At 37.5% G+C, this 18,715-nt stretch overlaps 2 protein-coding genes across 3 annotated transcripts in view; one reads left to right on the top strand and one right to left on the bottom strand.

Annotated features, from left to right (window-relative positions):
* The window catches only part of ARHGEF38 (Rho guanine nucleotide exchange factor 38), a 132,965-nt gene that overhangs the window by 110,907 nt on the left and 3,343 nt on the right, over positions 1 to 18,715 (top strand). For both annotated transcript variants that reach the window (XM_058721745.1, XM_058721744.1), the window contains 5 exons: positions 751 to 873; positions 4,487 to 4,798; positions 8,239 to 8,382; positions 9,225 to 9,423; positions 9,583 to 9,842. In XM_058721745.1, the coding sequence (XP_058577728.1) occupies positions 751 to 873; positions 4,487 to 4,798; positions 8,239 to 8,382; positions 9,225 to 9,423; positions 9,583 to 9,842 (1,038 nt within the window). The remainder of the gene's footprint in view (positions 1 to 750; positions 874 to 4,486; positions 4,799 to 8,238; positions 8,383 to 9,224; positions 9,424 to 9,582; positions 9,843 to 18,715) is intronic.
* Positions 15,763 to 18,715, bottom strand: part of INTS12 (integrator complex subunit 12) — a 35,458-nt gene continuing 32,505 nt past the window's right edge. The window contains exon 8 of the mRNA XM_058721754.1: positions 15,763 to 16,007. The gene's annotated coding sequence lies outside the window, so the exon portion shown is untranslated. The remainder of the gene's footprint in view (positions 16,008 to 18,715) is intronic.

The raw sequence follows: 18,715 nt of genomic DNA, 5'->3' as shown, positions 1-18,715 counted from the left end.
TTTCCCAGTTTTTATCTTGGATATCTATTTTTGGAAGCAGACGTTTGCATGTGTAGATAAATTATCATACCAACAGAGGATTATGTTAACAGGCATTATGATTTGGACACAGGTTCTATGTTAAGTAACCAACAAGCCACAATCTTTTCTCATTTATTAACTGACACAAAGCCTGATTTTACCACCAGTTTTGCTAATCTCTTCCTAAAGCTCTGCTTTATGTGAAAAGAGAACTAAAACTTAATTATAACAGCCAGAGAGCACTGGGAACCTGTCCTTCTTATACATTTCATGAAGTAAATGTATCTTGGGAACATCTACAGGAAAGTCTTCTGTTTCCACTAGCTGATTCAACCAAAACATGAGCATCTTCTTTTAAAGACAGCATTACATTCTCTAAAGAAAGCTGAAGACATAAATCAAAGAGAAGTGACTTCTAAAATAAGGGATCTGTAAGAACTGAATGCTGAAGAATGGCCAATGGGGGAACTTAAGATGGAGTCCCCTTAAGAAAGAAGGTGTCATACAGAGCAGTATGAGGAAGTGACAGAGGGAAAGTAAGAAAATAGATTGTTACAAGTAGTCTCATTCATTGTACAGAGCATTCATGAATTTTTTCCTTCCTTTTTTTTCTATTTATCCCTCGGTGGTAATGCAGGGTTATAATGATGAAGTGCACACTTGCAGCACATTTAAATGTACTGAACTTCAGAACTTTGCCCATTTTGTGACTTTGTTCTTGGGTTCCAGGATGCCATGCCCTTAGCACTGCAGAGTGTAATGGAGCTCCAGGACATCTCTTGCAACAGAGATAAGGAGGAGAGGAGCCATTCAGAGACCCCGAGTAATGCCCCACAACCCTGTGGTGACTTTGTAAGTTATTTATATTCACAGATAAACTAGAAAGTAGGGTTAAGAGAAAAGTTGCTTTTTATTTGTTTTGCTAGAGTTAGAAAAAACATGCACTAAAGCAAACACTAATGTCAAAATTAATAGATTTAAATAGGAGGGTATTATTATTATTATTAACTATTTTAAAGTGGATTAGTGAAGATTTTACTATAATCAAAATTTAAGAGCGTCCCAGACTGTATTTCTAAGAGTAGTCAGTGTCTGTGTTGCTTTTAAAGTCAACATTAAGGGGCACCTGGGTGGCTCAGTCGGTTGGGTGACCGACTTTGGCTCAGGTCATGATCCCACAGTTCGTGGGTTCAAGCCCTGTGTCGGGCAGAGTGCTGTCTCACTCTGTCTCTCAAAAATAAACAAATGTTAAAGTCAACATTTAGTTTAAGCCTGCATGTGATAGGTCATCAATTTATTAAGTTGGAACACTGTGATTTCCTTTTTTTTTAATGTTTTATTTATTTATTTATTTATTTATTTATTTATTTATTTATTTTGAGAGAGAGAGCAGAGAGAGAGAGGGAGTGTGAACGGGGGAGGGGCAGAGAGGGAGGGAGACAGGGAATCCCAAGCAGGTTCTGCACTGTCAGTGCAGAGCCCGACATGGGGCTTGAACTCATAAACCGTGAGATATGGTGAGATAAGCGAAATCCAAAGCCCGACGCTTAACCAATGAGTCACCCAGACATCCCAGAATGCTGTGATTTTCTTAAAGGAGTCTCTGGAAAAGTCCAGTCTTTTCAGGAGGAGCAAGGATATTCTCTGAAGATGTGACTTTTATTAACACAGTATATATTGTAAAGTAAAGCCTTATTGAGAAAGGGATTTTACCTTTGAGTCATACAACTTCTGTTCTGCAGTAAAATATGTGCTTTTTATGAGTTCTCTAAAATATAAAGAATTATAAAACATAGCTAGAGCATCATAAAAACATGCTAAGGCCAAGAAAATATTTGTCTGGTAAATTAGTTTGAGTAATACAAATTTTAATTTAGTATCTTTTGTCCCATAGGTATTAATATAGCATAGTAGCATTTCAAGTATTATATAGAAGCTATAATAGATTTCTGCATCATCTTGAAGGTCCTTGAAAGTGGCATTTTATGTTGGCATTATTGGCATTTGGGGTCACACAGTTCTTCACTGAGGCCCTCGTGTTGGGGGATGTTTAGCATTTCTGGTGTAGCAGGTTCTAGATCTCAGTAATGCCCCCGAGTCATCCAGTGAATACGCTCACATAGTAGTTCCAAATCCTAGGAGATGATGCAGCCCCACCCCCCAGGAAAAAACACTCAGAAGCATCTCTCTTTCCTGGCACTGGGGAATGGAAAATCAGGATCACATGTGAATTAAGACAATCGATGAGATAAATATGAGAGCAAAAGAGAAGTTTTTCCGATGCATGTGAAGTGGAAAAAGTGTAGCTAGTTCTTTATAAATTTCTGGGCTTAATTACAGAGAATACATTTTAGAAAAGTCCTTAAGGGTTTGCTCTTTAGCTTAATTCCAATGTATTAAGTCGATGAGTATTTATTGAGCTGTCAGAGCAGGGTGTACAGCTTCTCCCTCAGCAAGCATGTCCAGAATTTGATAAAAGAAGGGCAGTGTTCTTCTCCACCTTGCATGAGACCACAAGATGATAAATTCGGCTAAATTAAAATAATCGAGAGACATCAATATAAAAGTAACTTTTTAACTTATGAATAAAGTATATTAAACTTTTTAAAAAACCAAATATTAATAAGAGCTCAAAAATCTATCTAAAGGCAGAGCCGTGTTTTACTTGCCTACATGTTTTGTATAGGACAAAATATTAAAAGAAATTCTGATTCTTATTTGTTCCAACCATAATTCCTACGTCTGGGTGAATCAGTTTATGTCTATGGTCCACAGGATATATATATAGTAATTATGTTGTGATATTGTAATTATATTACCTGTAGAATCCAGTCAAGTTACAAATATAGTAATTTATCCAAGAACAGTAAACAGATTCTTCATTTAGTCAAAGGACTCATTAAATAGTCTGCTGGTGTATATTGATTATCTTATAAACTAGACATCAAATTTAATCTGTGTAGTCTATTGCTAGTACCAGTAAGAGATTGGTTTCCCCTCTCTGTAGATTTCCTGTGAGTTCAGACAAAGTTACCAGAGGCTGTTTACTGCTTAGATGCTGATTCCCTAGGACATCTTTCAGGGTACAAAGGAGAAACCTACTTCCAAATTGCTATGACATAATCATGTAACCCAAGCATATATGATAAAGGGTAAAGTTGGCAGTCAGCAGATAGGATACTATTTGCACTTCAGAAGAGAGAGGGAGGAAAGAGAAGTACCAGAAATTAAATTCAGTGTGCCCAGGAGCTGGCATGGGGTTGGGGGTTAATATGAAGTTCATTTTCCTTTCTTTTAATTCTTTTTTATTTATTTATTTGACAGAAGAAGAGGGAGAGAGAGCAGGGGGAGGAGCAGAGAGAGAGGGAGAGAGAGAATCCCAAGCAGGCTCCACGCTGTCAGCACAGAGCCCGACACTGGGCTTGATCTCACAAACTGTGAGATTATGACCTAAGCCAAAATCCAGAGTGGGACGCTTAACCTGCTGAATGAACCAGGTGCCCCATGAAGTTCATTTTCAGTGACTCAGACCTAATAATGTAACAATTTAAGAAATGAAACAAAACCAGCATCAGTTTAGTCTTTCAATGTATTTAAAGAGCAAGCAATAATTCTGTTGTCATTTCTATCACAGGAGCAAAATACCTATAATAAGGAGGTACTTATCTATATAGGGAATACAATTCCACTACCCACAATGAGTTACCAGGGTAGCCAAGGAATTGAGACGGATGTGGGAGGAACAGGATATAGTCTCTTCTTTTTTTTTTTTAAATTTTTTTTTTTTTCAATGTTTTTTATTTATTTTTTGGGACAGAGAGAGACAGAGCATGAACGGGGGAGGGGCAGAGAGAGAGGGAGACACAGAATGGGAAACAGGCTCCAGGCTCCGAGCCATCAGCCCAGAGCCTGACGCGGGGCTCAAACTCACGGACCACGAGATCGTGACCTGGCTGAAGTCGGACGCTTAACCGACTGCGCCACCCAGGCGCCCCGGATATAGTCTCTTCTAAGACTATATTCCTTTTGTTGCCTGCAAAGGAAGGAAATGATATGGTGAGTCATTTGCAGTCTTAGGGGTCAAAGACTAGAGTTTGCCTCCCACCCCATGGGCTGGAGTAGCTCTGTTTGGCTCTGGGATTAGAAAGAAAGGGAAGAGAAAGAGTTGAAGGAGATGACACCAATGACAAAACTAGTGGCTGTAGAGGGAAAGTTGAGTGTATTTTGGGTGTGCAGGCTTTAATTTTTGTATTCCTCTATTCCTCCTCCTAGAGTCCCTCTTTTAAGTCCTGGAGTGGGTTTAGCTAGACAGAAAAAAAAGATCACATCCTCTCTTAACTTGGCTCGATACTTTCCTGCCTTTCTTTGTGCTCCTTCAGGGAGGACGTAAGCCTACTGGTGATAGTGCAGGACATGTACTGGTTGTTGCTTACTCTGTGACAGCATTGTTTTTCTCTTTTGGCAGGCAGCCCATTTACAGAGGCTTGTCCTGATGCCCCTGTCAGCCCTGCTGTCCTTGTTCCCTGGGCCTCAGAAGCTCATCCAAAAGCGCTATGACAAATTGCTGGACTGCAACAGCAACCTACGACGGGCAGCAGGAGATGAGTCAGACTTGGCCAAAAAGGAGTATGAGGCCCTCAATGCCCAGCTTGTGGAGGAGCTCCAGGTGTTCAACCAGGCTGCCCGGAAGATTCTGTGGAACTGTCTGTGTAGCTTCGTCACTCTCCTTGGGGACCTGACACTTGTGGCTCAGCAGGTTTATTCCACGGTGGCACCGGTAAGCTCAGTACCAGCTCCTGCTACCCTGGCCTGCGAGATCTACTAGAAACCACAGCCATGAAGGGGCGCCTAGGTGGCTCAGTCAGTTAAGTGCCTGACTTCGGCTCAAGTCATGATCTCAGGGTTCATGAGTTCGAGCCCTTCATTGGGATCTGTGCTGTCAGCTCATAGCCTGGAGCCTGCTTTGGACTTTGTGTCCTGCCCCTCTCAAAAATGGATAAACATTAAAAAAAAAAAAAAAAAAAAGAAAGAAAGAAAAGAAACCCACAGCCATGTCAAGTGGCCCTGTTCACAATGGGTATGTGTGTGGTGCATGTGTGTGCCTGGGGCAGGGGCTGTATTTTAACTGAAGCCAGTCATATAGTCTGTTTCTTTCTCTTTCCTCCATAGGAAAATTTCCTAGTTCAGGTTTGTTGTGACTTGCACACGTGTATTTCTTTTTGGAGGTTCCTCTTTGAATACCAAACACCTTTTAGCTTTGTTCCACTCATCAGTGAAGCCAGGGTAGCTCCACCTACTTGATGCTTTGCTAAAGTTTATCAATATTTATTTTGTATTCTCTTCCTATTCAACAGTTCTTCAATGCTAACCATGACTGTAAGATATGGATCCAAAAAGAAGGTCATCTCAATGTAATGACAGAAACAGGGTAACTGTCAAACCAGTCACTTTTGCTTCTGTTTTCCTCTATGGAAAAAAAAAAAAAAGGGCCTAGGGTGTGTGTGTGTGTGTGTGTGTGTGTGTGTGCGTGTGCGTGTGTGTAATTTACCTTTCCATTAGGATATGATTTTATGACTATTTCCCTGATGGAGAAGAAAGATATTTACAACCTAATATCAACTTAAAAAAATCAGTGTGGTTTCTTTGCCCCTCATTTCAATTAGTTCTCATTCAGCTGGGTAGATATTTAATGGGCAACATTTGGAGGAAAATTAATTGTCCTGACTTTATTTTTCACTGTGTATTTAATTAACTTTTAGCTTTTCCTTTGAATTAAATTAAGGTGAATAAACAGGTGCTATACTTATATGGTTCAAAAGGCAAAACTACATAAAAATATATAAGCAGCCTCACATAGACTCCTGTCCCCTAATGACTCATCCCCTACTCCACCCCCACTGTTACTAATTTATCCGTTTATGGTTTCTTCATGCCATTAGAAGTAAGTGCAAATATGTATATATTCTTCTGTATATATTTTTCCTATATATAACTAGGAAATTATGGCAGCATTCTGCAGTTTAACCTGCTGGGGATGCATCCATGTCAGTACACAGAGAGCTTTCTCTTCTCTTCTATAGCTTCATACTAGTCTACTGCATAGTTATACAATAGTGTACAACCAACCCCCTATTTTCTGGATAACGACTTTATTGAGATATCATTCACATACCATATATTCCACCCATTTAAAGTATGTGATTCCACAGTTTTTAGTATTTTCACAAGAGTTGTGCAGCCATCACCACAATCAATTTTATAACATCATCATCACCCCCAAAATAAACCCTGTGCCATTAGCAGTGAATCCACATTTCTGCCCAACCTCCCAGCCCTAGGCAATCACCAATCTATTTTCTGTCTCTATAGACTTACCTATTCTGGACATTTCATATAAATAGAATTTTATAAAATGTGGTTTTTTGTGACTGGCTTCTTTCACTTAGCATAATGTTTTCAAGTTTCATCCATGTTGTGGCATGTTTCGGTACTTAATTCTTTTTATTGACAAATAATATTTCATTGTAGAGATGTGCCACATTTTATTTATCCATCACCAGTGGATGGACATTTGGGTTATTTCCACTTTTGGCCAAGTATGAATACTGCTGCTATGAACATTTGAGATCTTAGTGAATGTATGTTAGCGGATGTATGTTTTCATTTCTTTTGGGTACATACCTAGGAGTAGAATTGCTGGATCATATGCTAACTCTTGTGTTTAACCTTTTCAAGAACTGCCAGACTTTTCCCAAGTGGCCACACTATTTTACATTCACAACAGTGATAACTGAGGTTCCCATTCCTTACGTCTACCTGTCTTTGTTTTTTTTTTTGTTTTTTTTTTTTGTTTTATAGCCATCCCAGTGGGTGTGAAGTGATATCTCATTATGGTTTTGATTTGCATTTCTTTGATCATTTCCTTATTTTAAACTTTTTAAATTGAAGTATAACTTATGTATGGTAAAGTGCATCAGTCTCAAGTGCCCATCTCAATGAATATTTGCAAATACATACATCTGTGTAACCACCATCAAAATCTAGACATTAGCCTTTTCCAGTTCCCCTTAAGAGCCACTCATGAACATTCCTTGGCTACAGTCCCTCAAAGGTAACCATTTTTCTTACATATATATCGTAGACTGTTATGCCTGGTTTGTATTTCATGAAAATGGAATCATACGGTATGTATAGCTTTGTGTATTAACCTGTTCCTATGGAAGGATATTTGGATGATTCCAGTTGCCTATAGCTGCGTAACAAATTACACAAAATATGGCAGCATGTAACAACCAATAGTCATTTATTACTATCGTCTCTCATGGTTCTGGAGGTTCACTGGACTCAAGGCAGTCATTCTCAGTGTCCCTTATAAGGTTGTAGTCTGATAATAGCTGGGGCTAGAGTCATCTCGAAGACTTCCTCAGGCCCATGTCTGAGGTGGGAGATGGGGTGATGACAGAAGACTCAAACAGTTGGCGACTAGGACAGTTGGGGCTCCATAGACCTCTCACCCTGCTCCGATCTTTCAACACAGTCTTTTGATATGGTGGCCACAGTGCAACTGGCCTTCTTCCATGGTTAATATTAAGTCTCCCAGAGTGAGTGTCACAAAAGAAACCAGCAGAGGCTACACAGTCTTTTTTAGCCTAATCTTGAAAGTCAGATAGCATCACTTCTGTCGTTCCATTCATTTCCATTCTGTTCATGGAGGCAATTAAAAAAAAAACCACCCACTTTTGAGGGGAGAGGGCATGGACTCCACTCCACTTCCTGAGGAGAGGCATGTCAAAGAATTTGCTGATTTGCTTTAAAGCTGCCACAGGTTCTTAACCAATGTTTCTTGTTTTAGCTTCTTTTTCTTTCCCCCTATCCCACCCTACCACATTGGAAGACCCTCTTGCCATCAATTCCTGAGCCCTTCTTCCAAAATTCCATTGTTTTTTTTATTTCTCTTGTGTTCTTTTATTTAGGCTTGAACCTTTAAAAAAATTATCCCTATCATTTTAGTGAGGTTTCCAGAGACAGCAAACTAAATTAGACTTTTTAAAAAAAAGTTTATTTAGACCATTTTTATCTAAATCTTCTAACATTGTCCCAATCTCTTGCTGTGGAGCTATCTTACACTTTCTTTGCTTGTCACAACTCTACTAAATTCAGTATCTAATATGGTTAAATAGTTGTCTGAGAAGAATGCCATATCATTTCTACCTATAGGTACCACTGCTGGCCTCGAGCATCTCTGAAATTCAGAATCGAGTACTAGAAGAGGTTCAAAATCTTAATTTTGTAAAGGACAACAGTGCCACCTTTATTGAGAGGAAACTTAGTTTTGAAAAGAAGAAGCCTGTGCAAATTCTGGTGAGTTTGGTAGGGTTCGTGACAATGACTATCACTTCTTTTCCTTGTTCAAATCACAATGACTATCACTTATTTTCCTTGTTCAAATCACAGTGTATTATTTTTCATATCACTTATCTCATCCTAGTATCCTGTAACTTACCTACCTATTATATTTAGGATTTCTTGTCTATTTCTACTTTCTATACTATGAGTTCTGTAAGGTCCTAGATTTTTGCCTGTTTTATACATGACGTATTCCAAGATGCTAAAATGGTGCCTGACAACAGATATAAATATCTCCTGAATGAATGAATAGAATTTTATAGAGCAAAATCATATAGTCCAACTCCTTCATTTTTCTAGATAAGGAATCCCAGGCACTGAAGATAAAGTGACTTTCTCAAAATCACTAGAGGCAGAGCTGGGAGGGGCCTAGGCCTTTTGACTCATGCCTAATTTACTGATACTGTTTCCCAGAAAAAGACATGCACATATACAATTTACTTAATTAAATAGTATTTTTCAAGTGCTTAATACACAAGGGGTTGTCTACAGTACGGCAAAAAATTAAAAATTGTTCTATCCAAGAGGGATTAGAACCTCTGCCTCCTTATGCTCAGTTGGATTTTCTTTCCTCTCTGCAACACTGCCCTCATGTGCTAACTGGAGAATTTTTCACTGCAGAACTCAGCTGGATGCTTCACAATAATTCTAACAATGCCTTAGTGTTGAAATAACCCCAAATCAGTAGATGGCTTCAACATTAAAAAAAAAAAAAATCTCCAAAGAAGTATTTACCAGTTCAGTGAGGATTTTATTATACATCTATGTAAACCAAAATTTCTCCTTACTTCTCCCAGCCTGAAGTGCCACGTCAAACTGATGTTCACCGCTCCAAACTTCTGTCCACGTACAGTAAAGAAGAACTCTACCAGGCAAAGCGGAAGTGCAATGCTACACAAGAATATGACATCAATCTTCTAGGAGGGGAATTGGTGGCTGTGATGGAACAGAAAGATCCACTGGGGAGTACCAGCAGGTGGCTCGTTGACACAGGAAGTAAGGGGTTTTTTTTTGCATAAAATGCACAGAACTACCCCCTCTTTTCAGGTGGAGATTTCCCCACAGGCCACTCTGTGCTTCTCTAAACACAAATGTTTGTTGAGGGTACACAAATGACCTTGTTTTTTTCTTTCTTTCTTTCTGTTTCCTCTCCAGTTATAAAAGGATATGTGTATTCCTCCTTCTTAAAACCCTACAATCCTGCAAAAGTGCAGAAGGTGGATGCTGAGAACAGGTTCTGTGATGACGATTTTGATAACATCAGCCTCTTTGTGTCCTCACGGCCAGCTAGTGACAGTGTCACAGGCACCCCAGAAAGTAGCGTAAGTGATAGCAGCTCATCTCTTAGTGGCACATATGGAAAGTTTGAAACAAACGGCACTGACGCTGACAGTTCTCAAGAGGTAGATGAACAGGTAAGAATTTGAACCTTGATGTAAAACTGCTTGGCTGTTCAAATCATGAAAGATGTTCTAACAGCGCTCTATCTTGCTGCAAGCCTTGGTGAAAGGGTGTCAGCTTTGATAGCAAGGAGACCCAGCTCTATGAACACTTATTTTCTGTGCACCTTTCTGCAAGGAATTTAATTCTCTGAGTCTGTTCCTCAAGTGAGGAAAAGAGGACAATAATTCCTACTTTGCAGACTTGATGTGAGGATTAGAGAAAACGTATATATGTAAAGTACCCAGCACAGAGTAGACACTCAGTAAATAGAAACTGTTACTATTACTATCCTGCTGTTATGTACTTGGAGTAAAGCAAAGATGGCCTTTTTATATTCCTCCATCAGAGAAAAACAGTTCAATACTGAACAGATTGCCGCCATAAGCAGCATGTGGAAAATTGTCCATGATTCCTCTAAGAGCAGTAACATCATTGAGCTATCTAGTAATTGGCCATTTTTAATCTCTTGTACCATATCCTGAAACCTTTAAGAGCTACTTTTCCCACACTGCACCAAAGCGGAGACTATTGGGATAATTCTTTTGTAAATTTATAAGTTACCTATAATGTAGCACTCCTTTTTCCTACATCAGAAAGTTTAAATATATTTAACTGTTAAACCTCAAGTGGCGACCAACTAACTGCTTCTCTTTTTTTAACTTGCTTTTTTCTTTAGTGGCTTTTTATTAATTCATTTAAATTTGTGTTTCTATAAGGGTAATACATGTTATCTGTGAAAAGTTAAAATGGTATAAAGGTATACATAAATTAGAAGTAAAGATCTTTATTCCCTTCTCCCCCAACTCTACTCTTCAGAGACAAGTATTAGGGTTTACGTTTTCAGACATTTTCTGTGCATGTACAAACACATATTTTTACAAGTGGGAACATATATGTGTTAACATAATTTGGTTATTTTTTTCCACTTAACAATGTATCTTACACACAACAGTACTTAAATACTACCTTATTCCTTGAAAAATTCTTCATAGTAATTTATTCTGTGGATATATCATAATTTATGTAACTATTACTCTAATAATGGGCATTTAGAATATCTGGGGGGGGGTTAGAATTTCAAACTACTTCATGCAAGATCCTTGTTCATCTATCTGTGTGCACTTATATGAGTATATACACAGGATAAATTGGAGAGTCAAAGGGTGTATATATATTGGAGAATATGAGTATATATGAATATATACATAGGAGAATATTGGAGAGTCAAAGGGTATATATATCTAAAGCCTTAATAGACATTGCCATACTGCCCTTCAAAATAGTTTAGTTTCTTTCATCAATGATAACACTGATTCTTGTCCAATTCATGACTAATTTTTAAAAAAAAACTTTATTAAGGACTTATTTACACATCATAAAATCCATCTATTTTAAGCGTATATAATTCAATGACTGAGTATATTTACCAAACTGTGCAACTATCACCCCAATCCAATTCTAGCACATTCCCTTCACCCCCCAAAATCCTTTGCACTCTTTTGCAGTCAGTTCTCTTTCCTACCCTAGCCTCAGGAAATGACTGATTTGCTTTCTTTCTCTCTATATTTGACTTTTTGGTATATTTTGTATTAATGAAATCATACAACAAGTGGGACTTTGCAGCTGGTTTCTTTCACTTAGCATAATGTTTTTGAGATTCATCCATGTTGCAGTACATACATGTACTTTGTTGCTTTTTATCACCTGATAGTATTTCATTCTATGGATATAGCATATTTTGTTTATCCATTCACCAGTTGATAGACATTTTGGGTGATTTCTATTATGAATAATGCTGCTATAAACATTTATGTACAAGTCTTTGTGAGGATTTCATTTATTTTGAGTGGATACATAGGAGTAGAATTGCTTGTTGTTACGGTGAATATATGTTTAACTTGTTTAAAGAAACTGCCAGACTGTTTTTCAAAGTAGCTGCACCATTTTACATACCCACTGGCAGTGCATGGGGCTTGTGGACTGCAGTTTTTCCACATCCTCACCTTACTGCCTTTTTAAAATTATTATGATAGCGGGGCGCCTGGGTGGCGCAGTCGGTTAAGCGTCCGACTTCAGCCAGGTCACGATCTCGCGGTCAGTGAGTTCGAGCCCCGCGTCAGGCTCTGGGCTGATGGCTCGGAGCCTGGAGCCTGTTTCCGATTCTGTCTCCCTCTCTCTCTGCCCCTCCCCCGTTCATGCTCTCTCTCTGTCCCAAAAATAAATAAAACACGTTGAAAAAAAAAAAAATAAAAAAAAATAAAATTATTATGATAGCCACTCCAATGGGTGCGAAGTGTATCTCACTGTGGTTTTAATTTGCATTTGACTAATGCTGTTGAATATCTTTCATGTACTTATTGGCCATTCTTGTATTTTCTCTAGTGAAATGTCCATTTAAATATATGCCCGTTTTAAAAATTGGGTCATTTTCCTTCTCATTGTCCACTTGCAAGAGTTCTTTATATACTTTGGATGCAAGTTCTTTATCAGATATAATTTGCAAATAATTTCTCCCAGTCATAACTGATTCTTAACTCATCTAGACATTACTATATGTTTCTATCACTCTTCTCTCTTGAAGTTTCAAAACACTGTTTTTCTATTCCTTGTTCATTCTCTTAGTTTATTCAAAGTTTCTAGAAAACAAAATTATATTGTAATACCAATAGATTAATGAAATTTTATCAGTGAAATGTATAGTCATGATTAAATGTCCTGGCAGACTTTTAACTTATCCCAATAGCCTAGAAGGACAGAAATCTGAGGGCCAAATTTGTCAAGACACCCTAAAGCTGGCTTAATGTTGAGCTCCAGTTCTTACTGGCTTTTACAGGGGCTTTTGGAGTAAGCACCTCACTTAGGCTCTTTCCACATGGGATTTGTAGTCTAGTTCCTAATAGCCACTACTGCAAAGTAATTCTCTTTGAGTAATCCTATCAATATGTTTCATGTGAATTAGGTCCATTAGAAGTTTCCATTACCAAGAGAGGAAAAAAAAAATGAGATAATTTCTTTTTACTCAAAACAAAGTATATTGATAATATCGCTTCATAAAGTGCAATTTGTACTCCTTTTCCTCTGAGTTTGGAACTGATTCAAAATAGACCTTGGTGTCAGGGATATATATATATATGAAATATAATATTATATATATTATTTATATATATATATATATTTATATATATATATATATATGAAAGCTTTATTCCTAACAAAACTGGATTAGAAAATGCAGCTTGGATCAGTGGCCACATAGGATCCCTGAATACCTACCTCTGTGTTAAAATAATTCAGCTCAAATTGCAGGCCTCTCCTGTGTAGGACAAAGTCTGTCCCGGTAAATTTACTATGATTTGAAGACAATGTACCTGTTAGAAACCCTAGCACAAGCGACAGAAGGAAAGACTACACAGGAATATTTCCCTTAATGTCTTAATTCTAGTCAATAGAGGTACATGGGCTAGTAGTTCTTAGACTTTTCCAGTTTTGCAACTACTGTTTAGCCCTCAGAAACAGAAGGAAAACCTTGTATGATCTTCCTAATCCTTACCAGAGGGCTGATGTTTTCATTTTGTTGACTCTTAGAAAGTGTGGAGAGAAGAGAATGGTGAACCCCCATATTTGTGGTGTGACAGTCCAAGAGAACAATGCATTATAGAAGTCCCTAGAAGGTGACTGAAAAGTGGGAGTTAATTGTATCTTTTTGTGTGTGTGTGAACAGTGAGAATACATTGCATATTGTAATATGCACATTTGAGATGTCCTGCAAAGCAATTTTCTGTGCAGCTATTTAAACTTATGTTCTTGATTTTATTTTATCATCAGGATCATCAACTGAAACTTGTTTTGGTTTAACAAGATGACACTTTGACTCACCATTTCTTTCCCTATCCTTTCCTACTGTAGCAGTAACACTTTTTTTTTGTTTGTTTTGCTTTCTTCCAGAATTGAAATATCATATTGCCATTGGTGTTGTAGACTGTAATCTACTCTTATTAATGGCTCCAGTGGGCCCTGACAAGAAAGACAGGTAGAGAGGGAGCTTTGCCCTATACCTGATATTCAGGAGGCATCACTGGGATCCTAAAAATTAATCATAAATAGGCATGTTCAGACTGACTTCAGACTAGTGGCTCTGCAGTTTTTATACTCAAGCTAAGTTTTTAATGTGAACTCCAAGAATAAAAGGGATCTATGAATGGGCTTTGGAAGGATTTACAAATCACCTCAAATATGTTGGAAATTTTGTGCATATGAGCATAAATAACTATGGTAAAAGAAGTCCATAGCTTTCAACATATTTTCAAAGGGAAATTCTATTTTAAAAGGTTAGAAACCACTGCTCTAAAGACTTAACTTGCTTATGCATTCTCCCAGCCACTCAAGAAAAAAATTGTTGGGTTAAAAGCCTCCCACATTTTCTAGAATGGTTCTAGTGGATCAGAAGTCTTATGGGTAAGGTGAAAATATAACTTATTATCTATAATAAGACACTTTTGTTAATGAAAGAGAGTGCCTACTAGATGAGATAACTGTGACCGGTATAATTGGGGGATATGGTCACTCTCCTTATTGGTCCTTTATTGGGACTGAAGAACCAATCCATTCAGATTCCTCCATGCACATCCCACACAGAAAGCATGGACTTTCTCCTAATGTTTTAGAAGCTCCCTAAATTATGGTCCAGAGACTCTGTAAGAATAATGGGGAGGAGTTAATGGATATTCACAACCTGACAGTACTGATTTATACTAAAGGACTTAATCTTTAATCTCGTGACTCACTACTTTATGCTAGATCAAAAAATATCACAAAAACAGTCAAACAAATATGCCTTCCTATCCTAACGTATTTTCCCCTTTTGCCTGTCAAATAGTAATGACATGATTGACTTAGTTTTCTATGATGCACAACAAATGATCACAAAGCGGCTTAAAACAACATAAATGGATTATCTCACCATTTCCAAGGTCAGAAGTCCGGGCACAGCTTAGCTGTGTGCTCTGCTTAGCATGTCACATAGCTGCAATCCAGATGGTTTTGGGGCTGTGTTCCTCCCTGAAACTCAGAGTTCTCTTCCAAGCTTGTGGTTGTTGGCAAAACTCAGCTCTTTGTCCTGGTAGGACCAAGGCCTCCATTTTCTTGCTGGCCATCACTTTCAAATAAGTGAGAACCACTTTCAATAACTGGAGGCTGCTCTCAGACCCTTGCCATGTGGCTACGTCTGTAGGCAGTTTGCAATATGGCTGCCCCTTCAAGGCTAGTAGATGAGCATCTCTCTGGTTTTAAAGTTCTCCCTTCAGAAATGGTCTGAACTCTCTCTTAAAGGGCTCACTTATTTACATCAGGCACACTCAGGATAATCTTTGGCTAACTCACAGTCAGTGTATTAGGGAACTTATTATGCAGGACATGTTCAACAGGTGTCCATTTTAGAAGTCTGCCTATCATAATATCTAAGATGCCTTGCTTGGTAAGCAAGGTAGAGGACGAATGTGATGCAATCTTCAGCACTTTTCAAAGTGGACCAGGTTTGAGAATGGCTAAACCCAGTTTTAAAGGGATGTTCAATGTCTGAGAATCAGTGCAGTTTCCTTTTTTTCACATAAATAATACTGACAACATAAATTTTGAATTAGAAACTTAGGAAAAGTTAGTTGTTTTGCAGATAATCCTAAATTAACTCTCTGGGCCTTCATCTTTACATGTTTCAACTATTTTTGATGATAATGCTACATGTGTAGTATGTCATTGTTTAGAAAGTGTTTCAAAATGAACCATCAAGCTGTAATATAATGTATATAAGCAGTCATTAAAATGAGGCATTAGAGAACTATTTATTGACATGAAGATTTTCAAATATATTTTAAAGTAAAAAGCAGGCTGCAAAAATTATGTATACTACAATTCCATGTTTATTGTTACTTCAGGTTGGTAGGTAGAAAGAAAAGAAAGGACGAAGAGAAGGAATGAGGGGAGGAAGGAAGGATGGAAGGAAGGAAAGAAGGGAAGAAATACAAGATATTAATAGCAGTTGGGTGATTCTTTCTTACCTTTTTTTAAAATTATTTCTTTATAAAAATTGCTGGCATAATAACAATATATAATTGTTCACTGAAGAATGTGAAAGCTTGTTCCTGGAGGGAAGAGAAGAAAGAGCATTTTTCATGCAATATAACCATCTCGGCTTCCTGAACTACATATGATATATACTGTAAATACTGGATTTGCAGCTTTTTAGTTTTGGAAAGGAAGATTAAAATAAATTATTATTGTTGTTGTTGTTAATTGAAGAACTGGGAAGAAATCAATAAAATGAGATTCAGTGGAGACAGCTAATGTGGCCACTAAGGGAGGAATAATTAAATGCACAAATATAGAATAGGGGAATGCCTAGCTGGCAATGCTACTACAGGGAGAAATCTGGTGGTTAATAAACAGTGGATAATACATTGAGTATGAGTCAATAATTTGGTACACAGTGTTATTTAAAAAAAAAGTAAATGCGTGGAGAACTGGGTTGTATTCATAGAATAGAGTACATACAATGAGCCAGAGCTTTACAAGAGTACAAAGAAGCAGCGAATAAAATATATTTTAATAAATGCTGAGGAAAAAGAGAGAAGGATCAGATGACTATGGATTATATTAATAAAATGTAATTAATGCATCTGGACCAAACATTAACATTGCAAGCTAGAAAGTTATTAGTTTGGAATAACTAAAATATTCCAAAAAATGAGAAATTCTTCAGCTTTTATCTAGAACAGGCTGAAAACTTCTAACTTGTAGTCTAATGTTATCAACTGCTTTCTCTTTAAAAGTGGACTTAGGGGGCGCCTGGGTGGCGCAGTCGGTTGGGCGTCCGACTTCAGCCAGGTCACGATCTCGCGGTCCGTGAGTTCGAGCCCCGCGTCAGGCTCTGGGCTGATGGCTCGGAGCCTGGAGCCTGTTTCCGATTCTGTGTCTCCCTCTCTCTCTGCCCCTCCCCCGTTCATGCTCTGTCTCTCTCTGTCCCAAAAAATAAAAATTAAAAAAAAAAGGTTGAAAAAAAAAAAAAAAGTGGACTTAGTTCCAGAGGAGGCATAAACATATAAAAACTGAAATATACTTATCCTAAATTAATTCTGGACCACGATCACTTGAAGTATATAATTTTGTACTTTAAATTTACAATTTCATGAAAATCTATATTTAGTGTATAAAATATAACCTCTGCTGTAATGTCATACCAAATAGATCTAGGTGGAAGATTTTATATTCCTTTTGAGAGAATGTGTGCCAAAGTGAAAAACCACCACAACTATTTAGGAATCATATATTAGTAGGTAATTCAATCTGCTAACCAATCTATAGCTGCATTGGTAAAGCATATATGTTTTATGTTTTACCAAGGAAACAAGTAAAAATTAAACAAGTTGGCTAGTAACTGCTAACACAGGCTCTTAACTGATAATTTCAGAAACTGTACTATGGTGCATCAGATTCCTGAAAGCTTTTGCCCACCAAATCCTCCACTCTTCTCTTGTGAATCTAATCAATATCTTCATTTCCTCATCAACAACAAAAACATCAGCAGCAACATATTAGAGACCTCAATCCCTTTCCACAAGAATATACTCTGCTCATCCTTCCTAGAACAAGAGTTTGGTTCCTAAAGTAGTATGAGAAATGGACCTAGCACTGGCGTTAGAAAATACAGTCCCAGCAGCACTGACTAACTCTATGACTAATGCATTGTACTACTCCAATTCACAGCTCACAGTGTTGTTGAGGATGAAGCACATTTGACATGTAAACTCATAAGCGCTAGAAAAGATGGCGGTTATTGCTGCCACTCCATTGCTCAAGACCTTATAGCATCTTCCCTTTTGTTTTCTTCTTTAATTTTTAAATTACAAAATAATCCATGCCCAACAATCTGTCTTGTGTGTATCTTATATGATGCAAGGCGATCTCTTGTATATTCTTGTAGAATATCCAAGCCTTTCAACTCAACTTTTAAGTCAAATTAACATATATTTGAATTCCTACTGTGTACCATGATGTGGTCAGTAAAGTTTAAGTGTTCCTCTATCTCTCTCTCTCTCTTTTTTAAGTAAGCTTTACACTCAAGCTGGGACTTGAACTCAACCCTGAGATCAAGAGTCACATGCTCTACTGACTAAGCCAACCAAGCACTCCATAAATCTCCTCTCTTTGAAGTGGAACTCATGCTGGAGTTGTTGAGACGATATAAAATCAATGATATCAAATCTTCATCAGAAGTTAAATAATAGTTCAACATCTACAAGAATAACTTATGCTGTTAACTATATAGTCCCCTCCCTACACTCCCCAGTCTCCTTTCCTGTTCAATGAAGTCATCTTATTTATCATTTTCTTTTAACATTGACTCTCAATTTTGAGAAAGTTAATCTGCTTGCCTTTCCCATATACTGTTTTCACATATTCCCTGTACTTTGAAATATGACATATCCACCCCTTTATCAACTTTGTCACCTACAGAAGGTTACCTCTTTCAAAAACTAGCTCACAATTAGTTAATATATCTCTCATGTGCGTAGGGTGTTTTTTGTTTGGTATGTGTGTACATTCTGTGGGGCACATTTTTCCCGAGCTGGGTTGTAAGTTCTCTGACAATATCTGGCACTTGATAGGCACTTAATAAATTTTGATTGAATGAATAAATAAAATGTTAGTCAATTGCTTAATTTTATGATGTAAATAAACATTTCTGTTATCAATCTTACAATTTTAGTGGAAAAGGACTAAACATGTAGGGGCTTCTTATGCATCTAATAATTCTGAAGTATTCTTTTGAGGTTAGAGAAAAAAATATTTA

Source organism: Neofelis nebulosa, chromosome 3, assembly GCF_028018385.1.
Source record: "Neofelis nebulosa isolate mNeoNeb1 chromosome 3, mNeoNeb1.pri, whole genome shotgun sequence".
NCBI lineage: Eukaryota > Metazoa > Chordata > Mammalia > Carnivora > Felidae > Neofelis > Neofelis nebulosa.
This window is presented reverse-complemented; position numbering and strand designations above follow the sequence as displayed.